Source organism: Rana temporaria, chromosome 4 (assembly GCF_905171775.1).
Source record: "Rana temporaria chromosome 4, aRanTem1.1, whole genome shotgun sequence".
Taxonomy (NCBI): Eukaryota; Metazoa; Chordata; class Amphibia; order Anura; family Ranidae; genus Rana; species Rana temporaria.
The window spans coordinates 272013419-272035740 of NC_053492.1; the positions used below are offsets into that span (position 1 = coordinate 272013419).

Genomic DNA, 22322 nt, shown 5'->3' on the forward strand with positions numbered 1-22322 from the left:
GTACAGAATTGCCTAATTTTATGTTATTATCATTCTTTTGTTTTCCTTTTTTTTAATCAGACGAGCAAACAAAGTGGCAAGTCACTGAAGAAGAGAGCTCAGGATTTCCTGTTAAAGTGGAGTTTTTTCGGTGCCAGAGTTATGCACAACCTAACATTAAACAACGCATCTAGCTTTGGTAGGAATCACAATATATTTCCCTGGCGGTATGATTCTTTCAGAAAAAAGGTGCTGAAAGCATTTATTTGCAAGGAAATTTGGCGTTTTATATTGTAGGTCTGTAATTTTTAGAAATAACTCACTTAAATCTGACCAAACAAGAGTCTTGTAGGCATCCCGGGTATGACATTTTTTTAAAAACAAAATTATAAATTATAATATAATAAATAATTATAAATAATTATAACAAATAATAATATAATTATAATAAAAATTATTCAATAATGTAATCAAATCAAAATCACTGAAATTTGCTCAGTTGCAGAATTGTCGCTGTCATTATTATTTTTTTTTTATGACGAATTTCCCCACAAATCGCTATCGCACAATTCTGCAAGTGATTATAATTTATTATCGCTGTTTTTTAGCTGATCTAAAACTATTTTTGACATAAAGGGACACTTTTGGTTGCTATGGACAATCTACAGTTTGCAGGGAGAAAAAAACGTTTTTATTATATAAAAGAACATGCATGACACAGGACAGACCACTAGGGACAACGGGGGTGTGTTTTTTTTTACATACAGTACTGTAATCTATAAGATTACAGTATACTGTATGTAAAGTGTTTGTTTACTTTTTTGAATTTGGCGCCGTTCTCCGTTCCCGTGCGTCGTAACGTCGCAGGGAACGGAGATCGGCGGCACAGGAGGACGCTGTGTGAATCGAGCGAGGTCCCGCTCACTCACACAGCGCGGTGGCATCGCTGGATCCAGGGATAAGGTAAGTAAACAGTGCCTGTGGATCTAGCGAGGCAAGCCCGAGTCTGACTCGGGGTTACCGCTCGCAGCAGGAAAATCTAACCCCGAGTCAGACTCGGGAATACCGCCAGGCAGGTTAAAGCCTCAAGTAGTCTTAAAGTACTTTTTTCTTACAGTAATCTAATTTTGTGCAGGGACAGTTCTAAACACGTGCCACTACTATAGACACCCAGCAGGTACGATATTTAAAGGAATTTTTAATTTTTTTTCACTTTAAGCATCATTAAAATCGCTGCTCCAGAAAAAACAACTGTTTTTAAAACTTTTTTTTCCATTGATACATGTTCCCTGGGGCAAGACCCGGGTTCTCAAATACATTTCCGACAATAACTTGCATTTTGGGCTTCAAAATTAGCACTTTTGAATTCGAACGTTCGAGTCCCATTGAAGTCAATGGGGTTCTAAATGTTCGCGCAAACGTTCGGTCCGTTCGAAGGTTCTGGTGCGAACCGAACAGGGGGGGGGTGTTCGGCTCATCCCTACTCCCTAGTAGGGATGAGCCGAACAACCCCCCGTTCCGTTTGCACCAGAACCCTCGAACGGGGCGAACGTTCGCGCAAACTTTTAGAACCCCATTGAAGTCTATGGGACTCGAACGTTCGAATTCAAAAGTGCTAATTTTAAAGGCTAATATGCAAGTTATTGTCGTAAAATTGGATTGAGAACCCAGGTCTTGCTCCAGGGAACATGTATCAATGGAAAAAAAAGTTTTAAAAACGGTCGTTTTTTTCTGGAGCAGTGATTTTAATGATGCTTAACCCTCCTAGCGGTATTCCCGAGTCTGACTCGGGGTGAGATTTTTATACCAAAAGCGGTAACCCCGAGTCAGACTCAGGCTTGCCTCACTGCAGCCACAGACAAAGTTACTTACCTTGTCCCTGGACCTCGCTCGATTCACACAGTGTCCTCCTGTGCCGCTGATCTCCGTTCCCTGCGATGTTACGACGCACGGGAGCGGAGAACGGCGCCAAATTCAAAAACGTTAACAAACACATTACATACAGTATACTGTAATCTTATAGATTCCAGTACTGTATGTAAAAAATACACACCCCCCTTGTCCCTAGTGGTCGCTGTGTATGAAGGGGAGCTGTAGCTGTTTGCATAGAAAACTTTAGTTTTGGAGTTTTTAGAGACGATCAAGTAAAATGTATACAGGAAATGTTATGTTTTTTTTTAAGTTATTCTATGTGAGTATGAACATGTATCAAATATAAAGAATGCATTATCCCAATTGGGCTTCAAAAGTGGAAGCACACTTTAAATTTGTGCAGTAACTATATTATGACAGAGGAAATTCTAATAGCCTTGCACAAGTACAAAAATGTAACTGCAAGAGACCACACAGACCACACTCTCTTCCAGATTAATGTGCGGTTGTGGTGGAAGTAAATAATGCTAGATAAGGTGTTAATTTGTTTCCAAATGTCCATATACTTCGACTGGACCCTACAGATTTGGTGTTCTTTGCTGTATTTGGACAAGAGATAAAGTAAACACATATAAGTCATCCAGGCTTATTGTGAATGACTTTATTTGCATTTCCTTTAGTATAAGGCATGTCTTGCTTTCATCAACTTGGTCTCTGATCTAATTTGTGTGCTTTGAGGTAGTAAATATATTGAACCATGTGGTTTATTCATCCTAAGATTAGAATTAGAAATCTAACTTTAGAAACTATCCTTTGTTGGTTTTGGTAGGTCATATAAAGTGCATTGATTGTTTATTTTTTGCCTTCACTTGTGCCTTGAAGATTGTGGTCAGATGTTCATGAAGATAGTATCAATACTCCACTCTCTCTTTTCTGTTTGTAGGTTCATTTCACCTAATACGAATGCTTCTTGATGAATATATTCTACTTGCTGTGGAGACACAGTTTAATAATGATAAAGAACAGGAACTTCAGAATCTGTTAGATAAATACATGAAGAATGCAGGTAAACTAGAATTCATCAACTAGAAAAAACTAAAACTGCTAAGGACCGCACTTAGTTGTATATATAAAAAATGCTAAGGAATTGTGGAACTTACCATCAGCCAATTAGCCACTGACTCACCATCAGGTATATTGGCATTATCCAAGTAACTAAAAAAATATCAATTACAGGCTGCGGCTGAAAGGAACTCAAAAGAATGTTACTAATTTGACCAATTTCAGCCCTAGCCTGTAATTGAAATTAGAATACATTTCTATCTTCCCAAATAACATGAAAATCTTTAAATGCATGATATGGTAGAAATTCATATTTAATGTATTATTTTTTTAATTGAATACGTAATTATCTATTTATGAAGATTTGGGTTTTGATAATACTAGACACAACCTGGATTAAAATGATTTGTGATCATCATATATCGATATCAACAAATCTTCACCGTTCTGCCATCTACACCAAGCACAGAGGAGTTGATTTAATAAAAGCAAAAATATGTTTACTTTGCTAGGGAATTTTTCTCATAGCTTAGTGAATGAGGGGAAGCTTTGTTGACTTTCATCATCTAATCATGTGCAAGCAGGAAAAAACGGTTGTTCTTTTTTTCTGATTATTTTTCTTGCATATGATTGGGTATGTTTTGCAAAGTGAAATTACTACATTCTCTGAGCTCTGGGGGGGGGGGGAATTCCCGTAGAAAGTGCTCCTTCCCTCACAAAGTAAACAGCCTATTTTCTTTTAGTAAATCAACGCCAAAGTGTGTCTTAGCTGGACCAACATAACTATGTAAAAATTGCCATACCTAAACTTACGCTTTAATTGCCCCATTACCTAATTTTATTCAACCTTGCTTTTTTCAGTCCATGTATTTAAGAAAAACAAATGTGTGTTTCTTTCATGATTTCTTAACTTTATTTAGTGAGCCATTTTTTTTGTATCTACCTAGATGCAAGTAAAGCAACATTTACAGCATCTCCTAGCTCTTGCTTTCTTGCTAGTCGCAACAAAACTAGTAGTCTTCCAAATGAATCCACTGTCAAAAATGAGTGTCAGCAAGAACAAGGTTACCCAGCAATGTCACCAGATCACCATGCTGGTCTTGTACGTGGACTGCACACCTTCTCGAATGAAGATAGCGAAAATATTCCAATTACAGGTAAATGTTTGAAGTTAAACTGTCGCCTTCTGGCTCCCCTCCACAGTGCTCTCCCTCCCAGAGCATGCAGGTTCGACTTCAGCTCTAATTCAGGAATGGGCAGTACTCATTAATGCAGAAAGTGGCATTGACATGATTTCATCACTACTCCCCGCATTATTGTATGTGGTAGCGGGACATTGTGGTGTCACGCACTCAGGAGGTAGGTCCACGACACCCTGCATTTAAAGGATGTTCTCATATCTAGAAGCAGAAAATAATTTCGGTGGGGGAAAGCACCAAAGAGGAAATACCAGAGATTCTTTTCCCCTACTGAGGGACCAAAAAAATTGATGACAGCTACATGGTGCAATTTATAAAAAACATATTATGTTATTTTAAAAATCTACCGTACATTACCATGATTATTAAGACCGGAAACAAAATCAATCCAACATTCAGTAACCTGAAACAAATTAATGTCCTACATTAGGCCAAATGTCAGCTGTTAAAGAAGATTAGAATCCCTAGAACCATTTATCTTCTCGTTTTGTTAATTTAAGGGGACGTCTCACCAAAAGTTTAATGATGCAGGAAAAAGTTAAAGCTGTCAGTTTATTTTACTGTTATGTCCACAATGAGGAGTTGATAGGTGTTAGACAGAAAAGTGAGGTCAATTCTCCCCAAACAGGCCAAAAAAGCAATTAAAATATGATTAATGTTTAACCATTCCCTTCCCTACTTAATACAAAAACGAGAGATGCTGATTTAGTTGATGATATATCATGTATTTTGCATAATTTTAACCTTTTTATCCATATCAAATTATGTTTATAGATCAGATGGACGTTACTCAAAGTACAGCTCATTTGATGACTCCACCAATGTCACCTGCTATGTTAAATCGTGGTAGTGTTATAAACCAAGGACCAATGGCTTTAAGGCCTTCTAGTGCAGGCCAAGGACTAGCTAGTCATTCTCAAGTTTCTTCATTTTCTGAGCCACTCTACCAGAACCTTCCTCAGTCTAATCAAAACTACTTGTCATCTGGATCAAACTACCAAGCCATGTTCCGAACTCATGCTCAGACTACTCCTGGAGCCTTCCATCACAGATTGGATCGTTACCAGCAGATAAATGAGCAGCAGGCTTCACGAGATTATTTCAGCAACAGTTGTGCAGTGACTTCATTTAGTGCTCGTCCTTCCTCAAATTATGGAAATTCATCAAATCCTCAAGAAATTCAGAGCATGCAGTTTTTGAATGCTAGTGGATTCAATTTTCTAAATGGTTCCGGAAGCTGCCAAGGAGGAGCCTATTCTTCAAACACACCTAATGGTAGTGTTTACAGCTTGCCACAGTTATTGTGATTATAGATTATTTTTTCCACAGATATTTGTAATGTGATTTTTGCACACTTTTTATAAAGTTTTTTTTTTCTATTTAGCCCACAGATGTAATAATTTTAATCAGTAATTAATATGATAGTGTTATTTTATCCCCAATGGTACTATCTTCTGCTCTTCACAATATACATATTTTAGCTATTGCAGCATTTTTATGTAACTTTTTATTTTTTATCAAGAGTAAAGATTTGTAGATTATACACTAGAGGCAGGGTTAATTACCCACTAAAATGATTTTGCTTTACAACTTTTGAGATAAGATTTTAGCTAAGGGGCCTGGGGGGTGGAAGGGGCCCCTGATTTAGAGGGGCTCTTGTGGAAAATTAAGCATAAAAAAATCTGTGTGCATGTGAAGATAACATAAATCTAGTACTGTATCATTAGAGATTGCAAGGGTGTCATTTGACACTAACCATGTATCCTCTGTGACATTTCCAAACAAATACAGCTCCAGGCTTTTCAATTAACCTGGCCATACCTGTATTCTTGTTCAGCTAGCAGGCTGAAAGGAAAAAATTGAACCAATTCCCCTATCCACATATTTGAGGTGGATACGGGAATACTCCCCACTGTGCCATTGTATTCTTATGTGCTGATTGAAGCAACATTTTCCAACAGATTAACTTTGTGAGAAGTTATTTGTTAGATTGCCTTCCTATGAATTGAAATGGCCTTAGATGTATCCAAATGTTGCCAGTCCTTGATCCATGAGACAAATTTCAATCTGTCTATAGACAGCCTAATGCGGAGTTCCGGCCACTGAAAATATATATTTTTTCCCAGGCATCCCCTCACACTGCAGTAATAAGACACATAAACTATATGTGTATATGTTAGTGGACAGTAATCATATTATTATTTTTTTACTTAAGATTTAGCTGATCCTCTTCTGGCCATTGCCATGATGGGCATATGACGCCCAATCGCAACCTCTTCCTGGATAACTGATCGAGGTAACCAGTATGCACCTCTCGATCTTGCACATGCACGATGCTCTGGCAGCCATAGCGCCAATTGTTAATCAAGTTGCCATAACAATGGGCGGCGACAGAGGAAGGTCCCGCCCCCGTTGTTATGGCAACATAGATAGATAGATCCGCCTTAAATCGCGTTATTTCCCGACAGGGGCACACAGTCCTGCCCACTGACTTCTGACAAATGATGACTCACATTTCCTAGGAGCACAGGCGAGGGAGGGAGTAATGTGGAGGGCAGTGGAGCTGGAAGTGGCAGATTAGGAGCCACCACCTAGCAACAGGGCACTTCTGGTAAGTAAAAAACATTTTTTCACTCCAAATTATTATTATTATTAATCAAGGACTGGGAAAATTAAAAAAAAAACTCTGCTTTAAGGAAGATCTGTTTAGCTGTCTTAGCAGTGTAGCTGCATTGCCCTTAGAGCTTCTGTACATTCTTGTCATGAAACTAACCCTGTGTGTTTAGCACACTCTTTCTCAGGCTGCATAAAAGCCCAGAGTGTCTCCCCAGCTAAAAACTGATAAGATAGCTTTATGTAGTTCTGCAAAATAACAGCCACAATTTAAAGACGTTTGTATTAAGGTTAGGCCCGCTGTTCTGTCAAAATAGTCAGCTTGTCGAAATCTTCAACTACATCACTTCTGGTGACTCTCCAGCAGCATATTTCAATGAGTTGGCTCTACTGGCAATGTGCGCGCATGCACCCAACAGAATAACAGAAACCCCGGCAGCTGTTGGCTAAATCTGTTGCTGGAGAGTCACCGGAAGTGACGTAGTTGGAGATTTTGACGAGTTGGCTATTTTGACAGAACATCGGTTCACATTAGTGCGACTTTGAGAGCACATGTCGCATCACAAGTTGCACCCATTAAGTGCAATGATACCGTTCTAATAGGAGCGACTTTAGTTGCTCCGAGTTAGAAAACATTTCCTGCACTACCTTTGATCTGACTTCAGCATGACTTGCATACGACTTCTGTTAAAGAAGTCGATTGCAAGTCGTACCGAAGTCACGCTGGGATGTCCACTTCAAGACATTGAAGTCATGGCAGTGTGAACCAGACCTTATAGAAATCTACTTCTAGACCACCTATTTCAGTACTTGCTTGGTGTGGTAGTGGGAGGGTTCAGAATGTGGACTGAGGTCCTGAGATTGGAAATGCTGATAAAAACTGCTGAGCTACTGAAGGCAGAGTAAAATAAAGGTGACAGTTATTTCCATGAACTGATGCCCGTCTCTTTCCTAACAACTTCTGTCCACGACTCTGGTCTCTAGTGTTATGCTGACAGCTTTCTTGCTGTCTCTCCTTTATATTAGGATTAATGATATTAGAGAGGTTGCTGGGGGCTCCATCAAAATTTGCTATTTGGCTCCATGATCTATATTTATGACTCTGATAAAAACCAGGTTGGCAAAACATTAAAGCACACTGATTGTTATCTATATAAAACTGACAGTCAGAAGGTTTTGTAAGCAAACACATAGGCATTAATCTTTTAAACTGAATTTTATATACAAAGTATGAGGAAAAATAACAGAAAATTTGGAAAAGTTCTGGTAATATATGCGACAATGGCTTACGTAGCATTTTTGATGCCCAGAGTGGATTTTTTTTAATGCCCCCACTTTGTATTACAACATTTTTTCAGTAATAATCATGAAATGCAACGAAAAAACATGGGGGTTATTTACGAAAGGCAAATCCACTTTGCACTACAAGTGCAAAGTGCACTTGGAAGTGCAGTCGCTGTAAATCTGAGGGGTAGATCTGAAATGAGGCTCTGCTGATTTTATTATACAATCGTGTGCAAGCTAAAATTATGTCCTCCTCGGATCTACAGTGACTGAACTTCCAAGTGCACTTTCAGTGCAATTTCAAGTGCACTTTGCACTTGTAGTGCAAAGTGGATTTGCCTTTAGTAAATAACCCCCATGGTCTGAAATGAAAAAAAGACCGTGAAAATTGAAGAATCCCCTTACCATGATGTCTGTGGAGGAGTGCCCTCTTTAATAGTCAGGTCGTGTAGTCTTGTGGTTAGTGGCAGGAAGAGTGCCCCAAAGGGAGCAATTTTATATTGGTAGGAAGAATACCCTTTACATTAGTGTTCAGTGAAAGGAGGAATGTCCATTACATTGGTTATTAGTGGCAGGAAGAACGCCCTTGCATGAGTAGTCTATGGGGAAAAAGATTGCCCCTTACAGAGGTGGTCAGTAGAAAAAAATGCCCTGTTACACTGGTGGTCAGTGTAAGAAATGTTCCTTACATTAGTGTTGGTTCAGTGGAAGAAAACATTGTCCTTATATTGTAATCAGTCAGTAATATTTCCCTTTACATTATTAGTCAGTGGGAAGACTCCTCCACAGGTTTTCAGTAGGAGTAGTGCCCCATTACTTTGAAGGTCAGTGGGAATAGAGACCCTTACATTGGTGTTCATTATGGTCAGTTGAAGAAGCCCCCCCCTAAATTGGTGATTAGTAACAGGAAGAATCCCCCCTTACATTGGTAGTTTGTGAGAACAATGCATCAAAAATTGGTGGCCGGTGGGCAGAGTAATTAATTACATTGTTGGTAAGTAGGTGAAACTCCCATTGAATTGGCGATAAGTGACAGGATGAATGCCTTTTTATATTGGTTGACTGTGGGATGAAGGATTGTTCCTTAGATTGGTGGTCAGTGAGAAGAAAAGTGCCACGTCCTACAATGTTGGCTAGTAGGGAAATGAATGCCCTTCATATTTTTGCTCAGTAGGAAATAGAATGCCCCTTTACATTGGTGGTCTTTGGGACGATCACTCTTATATTAGTTTCCAGTGATTAAAATGCCCCTTTACATGAATGTTTAGTGGTAAGAGTGACCACCTAACACTGGGTAGAATTATCCTTGAATTGGTGGTCAGTCAGCTGAAAGGGAAATGATTGTGAATGGTTAGTCTGGGAAAATGAAATTTTCCACTGGTCAAGGGCAGCAGATCAATCTACTCAAATGTCCTGCTCAGAGTCAATGCACCCCCTTGTTGTCATCACCCTAATTTTGGCATGCAAATGCAATATGATTTAATCTTTAAAGGATTTAACCAGATGAGCATAGGGTGAGGGCTGCTAGTGCCGTCTAACCCATAAATGGTCACCAGGAATAGGGATGTTGATGTGGATTTTTCTAGGCACTGATAACACAACAAAAAAAGTAGAATAAAAAATATTTATTAAACATAAAAACTATACAAGTTTAAAAACATTTGAGCCAAACCCCACAATAGAAAATGTCATTGTTGATAACGAAGAACCATCACGTGTCTGTTGTAGTGGAGGAAGGCAAAAACCTCAACCGGTTTTGCGGTTAACACCGCTTCTTCAGGAGGGTCTGTATAATATATAATGCAGTATACATAAACTAGAAAAGATATAAACATAGTACATATACAAAAATACAGCATTTTAACATCATGATTTAATTGATTTAAAAGTTAGTATATGCCACTTTATGGGGCAGAACGTGGACCTGCTGTTTGCTTGGGTACTGTCTCTTTGGGAAGGCATTGCTATTGAACCTGTTATACAGATGTTGGGGTTTTAATGTGAGACATAGCGCCCAGCAGAAGGTTTGCTGCTAATGGTGGGATCTGGAAATTTATGATGCCTATTATTCAGAGGTGAAATCAGTTTGACTAGCTTAGGCACAGAAAAGGAAAATATGTGTTGTGTGTGTCATCGGCGCAAAAAAAACAAACATTTTTTTTTGCGTCAATATGTTTTAAATATTTTAAACAATGAGTTTGCTGCAGTTACGTTTTTCCCACAAATATTATTGGGTAATATATGTCACAAGAAAAAAGTGATAACTGCACAATCCCTATAATTACGTATATTACCACTACTCCTTCAACAGTGAATGTTCAGTATTAATAAATGCCATCACGTGCATAGTATAAGTGAACAATAATAATAAAACTTTTTTATTAAAACAAGTGATATAAGTGACCATATGTTTCAAGCATAATAACAAATTGGAAAATGAGATAGCAATTTTTTTTTAAATATATAAGGTTATATAGTCCACAAGTTGCTCTTCAAAGCTGATCAACTACTTCCCATGTGCTCGAATCCACATCCTTGACTGAACAAAGCTATTTCTGCACCAACTCGTCATGACACCACCACCTTCTGAAATGGTCACTCACCAGAAACAAGCTACATATGTGCCTTTGGTTTATGTCAGGGTTAACCTGAGTGGAGTGGTTAACCCTGACATAAACCAAAAGGTGTATCTGTAGCTTAAAAATAATGAATTGACATTTAGAGGAAAACTTGTTATTTTACATGTTCTCATCAATGGCTTGGAGCAGCATTTTTCAACCAGGGTGCCCAAGCACCCTGGGGTGCCTTGAGGTTACTTCAGGGGCACCCTATCAAAATGCCTAACAGTTGATTAAAAATTGTATACAAGCCAGCGGGTTGATCAAGCCTGCCTTTTCGTTGTACAAAGCCACAGGTTTTCATTATGCACCATTACGACTTTCTTTAGACACTGGCATCCTAACAACCAATGATGTCATCAGTTAATAAGGAGGATGTCTGTTGCCTCCTTGTTTGACCCTCCTGTGCTCCTCTCCCTCAGCACTGGGGTGACATTAGCTGACTGATGGAGAGAAATTGAGGGAGAAGTGAAACATTGGAATAATAGTCAGTACCACTGTGCAAAAGTGTATTTGCTTTAGAGAATAAAATCACCTCTAATGTTGGGTGTCCTATGTGTGGATGTTGTTGCATTATGTAAAGCTATTAGTATAGTTTTTTACATTTTAGAATGGGGTGCCTTGAGACTGTCCATAATTTTAAAGGGCGTCTTGACTGGAAAAAAAGGTTAAGAAACACTGACTTGAAGACATTTTTACTGCACTGCAGCTCAACTTATACAGGGTCTGTCTGCTTCTAATAGTTTGTGGTCTCCAGCAATTGCATAGTGAATTGCAAAAAAAAAACTCTTAATTTCCGGCTCTTGCAACTAAAAGACTAAACAATTTACAATTGCAAAAGAGAATGCTTACTTAGCTTTGTAAATGAGTTGAAGTTGTGTTCACTTCAATATGCCAGTCGTGTGCAAGCAAAAATTCTATCTTTTAATATTTCTTTCACATGACCAAGAACATTTACTTTGTTAAAGCTGAACTCCAGGCAATTCAAACGTATACCTACCACCCCCTGAGCTTGACCCTGTTTTTCTTTCTTCTTTTTAATAGGGCGATATGCTTCCCTTTTGCCTCTGCAACGTCATTATAGGGCTTCTAAATCTTCATACATCAACAGAGAACTGGGATGAGTGGTAGGGGGCATTACTGTGAGTGTTGGCAGGTGAACAGAGAACTCCCTTGTCATTGCAGATGCTGTACATACTGTCCCCTTTTCATCGGTCTCTGTTGTATGAAAAAAAGCATAATGACCACGGCCATTTAGATCCAAAATTGCTTTTTGGTTCATGATTATTATAATAATATAGTATATAGTTGATCTATTTAATTGTTCTGTCTATGGTCCCAGAGCAAACAGCAAAGCCCCTATGCTTTGCAGATCCTATTCAGGGGCCAACACTGGAACACTGAACACAGCTGCAAAACAATAGGGCAGGGATATGCAATTAGCGGACCTCCAGTTGTTGCAGAACAACAAGTCCCATGAGGCATAGCAAGACCTGACAGCCACAAGCATGACACCCAGAGGCAGAGGCACGATAGTACTTGTAGTTTTGCAACAGCTGGAGATCGGCTAATCGCATATCTCTGCAATAGGGCTTAGATGTTTGCTATCCTTCATGTAGCTTTATTCACTTTATAAAACAAGACTGCATAGGGAGAAAGTCTAGGACGTGCCTTTCCAGCATACACATTGCTATCAGTGTTCTGAGCTCCTGGGACAATTAGCAGCAGACTAACAGAGAGACTATAGTTACCAGAAATCCAAAAGATTTACACCACCCTGTCAAAATCCTGAGCTAGGACAGCGAGAAGAAGAGGCTATCAGCCTAAAATGTATACCTCTCAGTGTCCTAAGCTCCTGCCATATGTCCTGAGAAGAATAGGGATATGCAAAGCTAGCATAGCAGGCAGCGAGAGGCTTCTGAGCAGTTTGATTACATTAGCAAGCACAACCATACAGCCGAAGCCTTACACAACCCTATTAGTGTCCTGGGCCCCTAGCCAGTGTGAGAGTGATGATGCCAACCGATTAGAGCTTTTAGGGGCAATGTGGGGACCAGTCACCCTGCTGCACATTGGGTAGACACAGGTATCAGCTCTCCTGAACAGGAAATATGAGAATAGGTCAGTAGGGTAACTTTGGGAGAGGATATCACAACAATGTAGGAAAAAAATTTCTACGCAGGGATAAAAAAGCAAAAAGTTATTAACATCCCTGCTAAGAAAAACTGTTTTGCCTGGAGATGAGCTTTAAGCAGAAAACGTAAATTATTTTACATAATCAAACCTGGCGAATGTAACAATAGGGAGAATGTATCAACATTGGGGCAGACATTATCTGAAACAGCTGTGCATTCGCAACCAATTAGTTTCTATCTTTCCTTTTTAAAGACTATCTGAACAATTTGAGGATTGAAGCAGATTGATTGCCATGCACAATTGCTCCAGATATTGGATGCTGCAGTTTTGATAAATTCCCCTAATACATTCCTCTTTTCCTCTAGTCAATAGGAACTGAACAAGCCCATTTCGATGTGGCTGACTAGTACTAGCTTTTGTCTACAGTTATAGAACAGCTGCAGAGCTAAATGTTAACAGAGAAGTGTTTACTAGGGATGGGCGAATGGTTCGGCCCGAGCATAAGTGTGGGCCGAACTTTCGCTGTTTGGACGGTTGGGAAACAGCCAAACTTTCGGGATGTTCGACCGTTTGTTCGCCCCCGAACTGACCACAATGCATTGCGGTGCTTTACAGAGCATTGCAAGCCCTGATTGGCTGAAGCAGTGAACATTTCAGCCAATCAGGGAACAGAGCACTGTCATGATGTTGGACACTGTCATCATGACTTTATCCAATCATGGCTCATTCCCGCCCCACAGTATAAAAATATTCTTGCAATCGCAGCCATTATAAGTGTGATTTTGACATGGAGAGAGATAGAACATGGCTCTGTTCAGTGCTTTTAGCTAGTTAGTGTAATAAAGTGTGTTATTTCGCTTCAATTGTCAGTGTAGAATATTAGTTTAGTGTCAGTCTAGGGATAGTGTGAGTGTAGTGAGGAGGACCATCATTCAGCTTTGCATAGTGTGCAGCTAGAGTAGGGACAGCTCAGATAGTTTCACTGTAGTGTAGTAAGACCGTGTCATTTATACATACATTAGTGTAGAGTAGTGACAGCTCAGATAGTTTCACTGTAGTGTAGTGAAACTGTGTCAGTAATCTTGACATTAGTGTATAGCTAGAGTAGGGACAATTTAGATGTCAGTGTAGTGACGGTTGAACACCGTCTATTTCATTGCGTTACTTCCAGTTTAACACCATTTATTTCTGTATGCATTACTGCCAGTTTAACGCCATATAGTTTTGCGTGCATTACTGCCAGTTAAATGCCATATCGTTTTGCGCGTGTTACTGCCAGTTTAACGCCTTATAGTTCTGTCCGTCACTGTACGTTTGGCGCATTATATTTCAGTATATTATAATGTATCCGTGGAGTGTGTCTGTGTAGTGTGAGTACTCAAATTAAAGGGCACCAAACACCTCTTTACATTGATTAAAGTGCGTCTATGTACAGATTTCAACTTCTCCTTTACATTTGCTTATAAGCACCGCCCCCTCCCTCCCAATAATGTCTGGGAGGACAACAAGGAGAGGCAGACGTTTCTCTTGCCACTGTAAGGGGGCCAGCAACAAATGTATCCACAGGCAAAGGTGGACGTGGTGGTCAAAGACCAATTTTTCAGTACCTGCCTGACAGGTGCATATCATTGCAATTTTTTACAGCAATGCATATTCTTGCTTTCATCAAGATTATCTCAATAGGATTATGGTGGAAAAGCGCCACGACACCCAAAGACCAATTTTAGTCAAAGTGACACCAGAATGTATCCAAAAAATCTCTAAACACCCAGTGCACTAGATTGTGGCCTCATCATACACAATGGCTTGGCTCCCTAGCTGTTGCTGTTTTTTTTTGTTGGCTTTATAAATTCAATTATTGCTGCAGCTGATTATAGACATGGTACAGATATGCCACTTTACATTTAGACTAAGGGGACCCCCCAGACGCTATATTGGAAGGAATTTATAATGTTTAGGCTTTCGCTTTAAAATAAAAAAAAAACACTGCTCATTTAAAAATTACGTTTTCCACAAAGTTTTTTTTATTGATATATGTCCCCCAGGGCAGGACCCAGACCCCTATAACCATTGTATGCCCAATTACTTGCATTTAAAGGGGTTGTAAAGGTTTGTTTTTTATTTTCTAAATAGGCTCCTTTGACCTCCCTGGCGGTATGATTCTTTCAGAAAAAACATGCTGAAAGCGGTACCATTATTTGCAAGGAAATTTGGCGTTTTATACTGTAGGCCTGTAATTTTTAGGAATAACTCACTTAAATCTGACCAAACAAGAATCTAATAGGCATCCCGGGTATGACATTTTTTTAAAAACAAAATTATAAATTATAATATAATAAATAATTATAAATAATTATAACAAATAATAATATAATTATAATAAAAATTATTCAATAATGTAATCAAATCAAAATCACTGAAATTTGCTCAGTTGCAGAATTGTTGCTGTCATTATTTTTTTTTTTTATGACGAATTTCCCCACAAATCGCTATCGCACAATTCTGCAAGTGATTATAATTTATTATCACTGTTTTTTAGCTGATCTAAAACTATTTTTGACATAAAGGGACACTTTTGGTTGCTATGGACAATCTACAGTTTGCAGGGAGAAAGAAACGTTTTTATTATATAAAATGACATGCATGACACAGGACAGACCACTAGGGACAAGGGGTGTGTGTTTTTTTTACATACAGTACTGTAATCTATAAGATTACAGTATACTGTATGTAAAGTGTTTGTTTACTTTTTTGAATTTGGCGCCGTTCTCCGTCCCCGTGCGTCGTAACGTTGCAGGGAACGGAGATCGGCGTCACACAGAGGCACTGTGTGAATCGAGCGAGGTCCCGCTCGCTCACACAGCGCGGTGGCATCGCTGGATCCAGGGACAAGGTAAGTAAACCATGCCTGTGGTTCTAGCGAGGCAAGCCCGAGTCTGACTCGGGGTTACCGCTCGCAGCAGGAAAATCTAACCCCGAGTCAGACTCGGGAATACCGCCAGGCAGGTTAAGCTAGTGCATTGTTGGTTCACTTACCTTTTCCTTTGATTTCCCTTCTAAATGTTTTTTTTCTTTGTCTGAATTTCTCACTTCCTGTTTCTCCTCAGTAAGCTTGGCCCCATCATCCGAGCCATTCTGGCTGGGGGTTAGTCAGCATGCTCGCCCCCTCCCTTGGGACTACATCCCTGCGGGGAGACGCTGTGAAGCCTTCAAAATGGAAACTTTTGATATTTGACGTTTGGGTCCCATTGACTTTAATGGGGTTCATTATTCAGGTCCGAACTTTTGCGGTGCTCGAACAATAGGGTCTGAACCGAACAGGGGTCTGTTTGGCCCATCCCTAGTGTTTACACTGGCCTGTGATTACATCTCACAATGCGTATGTATAGAGATGCTTCAACAAAAAGGTTACTGTATATTTGCAAAGTTGATGTGCATCCCTTAGCATATTAAAGATGGTGGTTTATTTACTAAAATAGACTGCACACTGTGCAAGTGCAGTTTAACTCATTATTTTCCAGATCTTAGTAAATGTGGTGAAGCTTCACTTTGTAAAAAAACACTCAATCAGGTGCAAGGAAATAAAAAAAAAACTGTATTTTTGCTTGCACATGATTGGACGATGAAAATCAGCAAAACGTCATCACATTTACTAAGTTCTGGGGAAAATTAGTACAACTTCACTTGCAAAGTACACACTCTATTTGCCTTCAGCAAATCAACGTAAGTATGTTTTAAAAGAATAGTTATCTGTAAAGTATGTTTTAATTTAATACCTGGAAATGTTGAAATGTAATATGTATAGCTAATGATATACTGTATATATTATTCATTTAAATAACTGAATATATCTAGTATTCAAAGTATTCAAGTCAAAATCCCTCCTGGGTTTTGCCATTCAAGTGGCTTCAGAGATTTAAAAAAGAACTCCTGATAAGTGGTGAAATTCTTCCAAGATTACACAACATTTGTACTTGACATAAAGTGCATCTAAAGTCATTATGATTTTATTTTCAGTTTGGGGAAAAAGTTGTCTCCTGTGTCCCCATTGGGGAGATTTACCGCCTTATTTGTCCTGGTGACCATTGTTGCCTAAACTGAAAGCAAGGAAAAAATCCAATATTTTGTCAGTGGGTCAGGAATTAGCGTAAAAATCTTTCAACTGTTTCAGAGACAAGTGTCTAATAGATAATTTTTCTTACATTAGAGATATTTCCTTTCAATTCCTGTTACATCTTGAGAAAGGAAGTAAAGGAAACGCTCTGCAAACGGACAGAGACAAAACAGATATTTTAACAATACTCCATCTAAAATTTTAAATTATAGTTTTGCGTTAGATATACTTCTAAGTTGACTTGATATGTTCATCTGCTTTATCTGATATGTTTATCTTTTTTATCTGCTACAAATAACTGTGGTCCCCTCTTTTTTTACAGGATACTATGGAAATCATTTAGGCTATTCAGAGTCCCATCGACTTGGATCAATGATTGACCAACATGTATCTGTGATTAGCAGCATTAGTTCTATACGTCCATTGCATTCTTTTAATGATATTCATGATCCACTCAATATTTTAGAAGACAGTGGAAGAAAGCAGTTGGGATCTTATTATACAGAAGCATCACCTCCTATTCTCTGTCGCAATTCAATGGGTAAGTAAAGTGGCAAGATCATCCACAGCGCCCTGTGTATAACACGCAGGCACAGTTTAACATCTATTTTCAGGGTAAAAAAGTGAGTGTTATACGCCAATAAATACAGTAAGTTGAATAAAGACACCCATAGAGTCCATTAAGTTCAGAGAAATAAAAAACACCATGCTTTCTTAAAACTTTAAACCAATGTTTGATTCACAGTGCCACAGAAAGTTAAAAAACCCTGAAACATGGCTCTGCTACCATAGGGGAAGTATTTTTCTATATAGAAACAGAACCATGTTTTAGAGTTTTTTACCTTACTTTTTCAAAAAAATAAATAAGACTATTGGTTAACTCTCTGGATGAATATTCTAAAAAGTTTCATATTTTCTATAATTATTATTACACCTTGATGTTTTGTGTTTTTAGAAATATATCCAACATTTTTAAAAGTTAAGAATTTATACTGTATGCAGAGGTCAAACCTTAGGTGCAAAAAGTTCCCTCTCATCGTTTATGGTGACTTTCAAGTGTAAAATATTTACATTAATTGAATATAACCTCTTTTAGGGCCCATTCACACCAGAAACTGTGCATTTACTGCGTGATTTTGCATGCACAGTGACATGAATTTGATGCACATTTTTTTACGTTCATTTGCATGCATTTTTCATAAGCATGCGGTTTCTTTGAGGTCACTTCCGTGTTCTTTCCTCTCTGGGATTTGTAGTGCATTTGTATGCATTTACATGCATTTGCCCACGCTTCTGTGCATTTTCAGTTTTCTGTATTTTTTTTTTTACTGCAGTGTACTGCAATAGTGTGAACTATGCCCATAGAATAACATGGATTTTGGACTGTCTATGCAGTTGGAGTGCTGTCAAAAATGCATCCCACTGCATTTGGTGTGAATAGGGCCCTTAATATTCTAGGTTGATTAGGTTAATATTAGTTAGTTGAGGTTCTTCATGTCCCCTTATTAATTTAGTTGCCCTTCTCTACACTTCTTTTATTTACAGACATCTTTGTTTGGTCTAGTGCCCACAGTTGAACATCACATTTACATAGGTCTTACTCAGGTTTTACCAATGTTTTTTGGAGAGGAAAGACTATGGGGGTGATTTACCAAAGGAGTCTAGGCTTTTCCCCTAGCAAAGTGAAGCTCTGTTACTTTAAATACCCAATCACCTGGCTGGAAACTTAAAAAAGCAAGAATTCTGCTAATACATAGTTGGTTGATTGATGTAAACAAAGCTTCAGCTTATTTACAAATGTGCATTTCACAAACAAACCCAATGTTTTTTATTGTTTGTGAAGAGATCAGCATGGTGAAGCAACTCCACGTGACATGTCTGTATGCTGAAAAATGTTTTACAGTCAAAACGAACATTTCTTACAGAGAAAATGGATTTTTAAGCATTAGCTTTAACCCATTCTGCTGGAAAGCTGAACATTTTGTCAAAGTTACAACTGCTTAAAAAGCCTTAAGCCTCGTACACACGTCTGAGGAACTCGACGGGCGAAACACATCGTTTTGCTCGTCGAGTTCCTTGTGAAGCCGCCGAGGATCTCGGCGAGCCAAATTTTCCCATTCCCGTCAAGGAAATAGAGAACATGTTCTCTTTTTGGCCCCACGAGATCCTTGACGGTTTCCTAGTCGAAAAGTGTACACACGACCGGTTTCCTCGGCAAAAAAAGAAACTCGGTCGTGTGTACGAGGCCTTATTCATTGGGGCCTGAGTATAGGGACAGTTTTAAAAACAAAGAAGGAACATTTTTGAGTTCTGGGTTTGACCCTTCATAAATGACCACACTCTAACCCTAATCACTATTTAAAAATGTGCCAATGGACAGACTAAGGGCATTCAAGCATTTGCATATTCTTAAAAAAAATAAAAAAAGCAAAAAAGACACTAGTGACCTCTATAGCTGCAGACACTGAACTAATCGAACCTTGATGTTTACAGCAGATGTGCTGAAGTTGTTTAAACCTCTCAGAAATGAAAAGTTAGAAGGCTGAAAGGCTGCTGTGTCACAACTGGGTTGGAGGAAGGGGAGAGGCTGATCGGAGCTGCTAAGTGAAGGACTTACGAGACTTTAGTGCTTCTGCTGTGAACTTTGAGGATGAATTGCTCCACAGTGCCTGTAGCTGCAGACATCAGAAGGTGCTTCATTTAAAGAATATCCACAGCATGGTTACAAGTTTATCTTAACTGTGAACCTCACATAATGAATGTTTTTCCTTTTTTTTTTAGCAGGTTCAAATATGCAAAGTGTGATATCCGCCCCCACCTCCCAATGCATGTATGGAATGACAGAACAATATGGCCCTCAAGAATCACTGGAGACCCATGTCCAGTCTAGTGACATTAGGGAGATAATGTCCTCTTTACCGCCAATCAATACAGTCTTCATGGGAACATCTTCAGAAAATGCATAAGTCAATTCTGAGAAAATAAGTAAAAACTATACTTTACAAACCTAAATTATACTTATTTATCCACATTCCTGACAGCTTTGGTATTATTATTATTATGAACGATGGAAATGAGACATTGGGATAATCAGCTCAGTGAGGGACACTAGACCATGCCATTTGGGTTATACTGCCTCTTTTACTATGTTTAGGTAAAAAAAAAAATTCCCTAGAGGAATACTGTAACTCAGGTAGCCTTAGCACCACCTCACTTCTGAACCCACCTTTTCTTCAACCTGCTCTCCTTCTTTATAAGGTTAACTAAAGGAAAACATGTGGTACCCCTAACAATACACTTAGCCATACCTACATCCATCTTTCTCCTCGGTTGATTGTGGTCCTTCTCTTGGGTTTGCATTCTGGGTAAAATTAATTTCTCTACTCTTTTGCAGGGATATTTCCTGACACACCCCTCATAATATTAAATCTTTTGCCTTTTAGCCAAAGCCAAATGCTTAATCTAAACTTACTACTTTTATCTGTTTCTTTATTTATAGACATATTTTGATGTCTCCTAGTGTATTCTTTCCCTATAGCCAAGGGATTGGTATTTCAGTGTTGGACCTTTATAATATTAAAACATTTATAGTACACCACTTTGCTTACCGTTTATCTGTTGGACTAAATCATCTCCTATTTAGTACTTGTGGCCCCACCAGCATTTTTCTATGCAACCCAGTGGGTTGAATGGAACAAAAAAAAACGTAAAAGTAAAGTTGGTATAGCGATCTCCCCTGTTGAGCTGTTGTGTTCTGACACTTGGCCATTGGCTGAGAGCGCTGATCAGGAGTTGGTCAGCTGCTGGCTTTCCAGCATGCTCGTCTGACAGAAGCCGGCCAAATGGCTGGCTTCTGTTGGACAGGGTGGCCTACACACTGGCCGAATGTCAGCTGTTTTTCCTGAACCAGACGATGTTTCCCTACATTTGGCCCGTGTGTACAGGGCTTTATTTTACATTCCTGTGTTCATCAAAGGATGATAAATAAAAGAAAATATTTGTAATTACAGTAAAATCTTTTTCTGCCTCTCTATATTTTTTGGTCTTATGTATTACTTGCTCAGTGACTGGCTTATCTTTTTTAGTATTTTGCCAGTATCCAAACCTCTTGTAGTTGACAGTATAACCCATATGTCATAGACTATTCTACAGTTCTGTGTCCCTTGATGAACTCCAATAAAAAGATTTTACATAGTTAGTCTGGCTGAAAAAAGACACAAGGCCATCTAATTACATTTTTGTACAATAAGTACAAAAGTTTTCTAATTGTTACTAACCGCAGTGTACATGTATATTTATTGTGCATGCAACCTTGTACTGTAACTAGTGATGAATTAATGGTTTTGTAAATCAGCAATAGGGAAAATTCCTAAAAAAAAATATTCATTGGTATATATACATATAGATTTTTCTGAACTGCAGAGAAGCGTACAATTAGTGAATTAGAATTGCCTGGATTTTTGAATTTTCTGGTTTTACTGATCATGGAGGTCTGAATGCTAATACTCAGGTACTGTAAATGAAAAATTACCCAATAAGGTATTATAAGGATTAACAGAACAAGATATGTAATGAGCATAGCATATATACATATTATCCTATTGCCTGGCCCAACAGTATAAAATGTGATACAAAAAATTAGATAATTATAGTTTGCTGACTGAATAAACAGCCCCTAAAATAAACCTGAAGATGAAAAAAAAAAAACACAACAAAATTTAAGTTATCCTTTTTAGTATATTCCAACATTTATTCACAAATATAATTTTGACAGTTGATGATGTATTTCAAAACATGGATGTGGAACTTTAAGAGTTTTATACAAGTGAATTGCCACACTTACATATGGGCTCCTGTTAGTAAAAATGGAATATATATATTTTTAATATTCTAACGTATTTAAAATAAAATATTGTTTAAAGGACCTTTGGTATAACTTGTCCTTTCTTGTCCTTTAAGTCACCCCCCCCCCCCCCTCCGAGTGCAGACCACCTGGTCCAATACTACTTTCCTCTGCACCCATTCCAGCACTCTTCAATGTGCATCCCAGTTTAGAGATACACAATTTCCTACAATATAAAAAAAAATAAAAAAAAATCTGAAAAAAAGTTTGACTTTAGACAAACTTTAAGATTCATAGAAATCCGACAACCTAATAAGCTCAGAAGTAGAACCCACAGAGCTTCACATTGGTGTTTTGCCATACTTTTGTTGGGTCTTTATCCTTTTGGTTGACTTGTTACTTTAAGTACTGAAAAGTCTGGTCTACATGGTAAAAACCGTGCCAAAGTTAAGCAATCCTTTTTGTGTTAATACATTTCCAGCTTGACTCTTTTTAAGACAAAATAGCCTATTAGATTTTAGTTTCTCAAAATCATATAAATTAAAAATACATTTCTGATTGGCTGCTATTGGTTACTGCACTTTCAGCTTTAGCACTTTACA

At 38.4% G+C, this 22322-nt stretch overlaps 1 protein-coding gene across 1 annotated transcript in view; it reads left to right on the forward strand.

The window, feature by feature from the left end:
- RFX6 (regulatory factor X6) overlaps positions 1-21747 on the forward strand; it is a 113800-nt gene extending 92053 nt beyond the window's left edge. Inside the window, exons 15-20 of the mRNA XM_040350292.1 lie at positions 61-178; positions 2795-2917; positions 3861-4070; positions 4887-5387; positions 17200-17418; positions 19659-21747. Of these exons, the coding sequence (XP_040206226.1) occupies positions 61-178; positions 2795-2917; positions 3861-4070; positions 4887-5387; positions 17200-17418; positions 19659-19843 (1356 nt within the window). The 3' untranslated portion in view covers positions 19844-21747. The remainder of the gene's footprint in view (positions 1-60; positions 179-2794; positions 2918-3860; positions 4071-4886; positions 5388-17199; positions 17419-19658) is intronic.
- Positions 21748-22322: the final 575 nt, after the last annotated feature.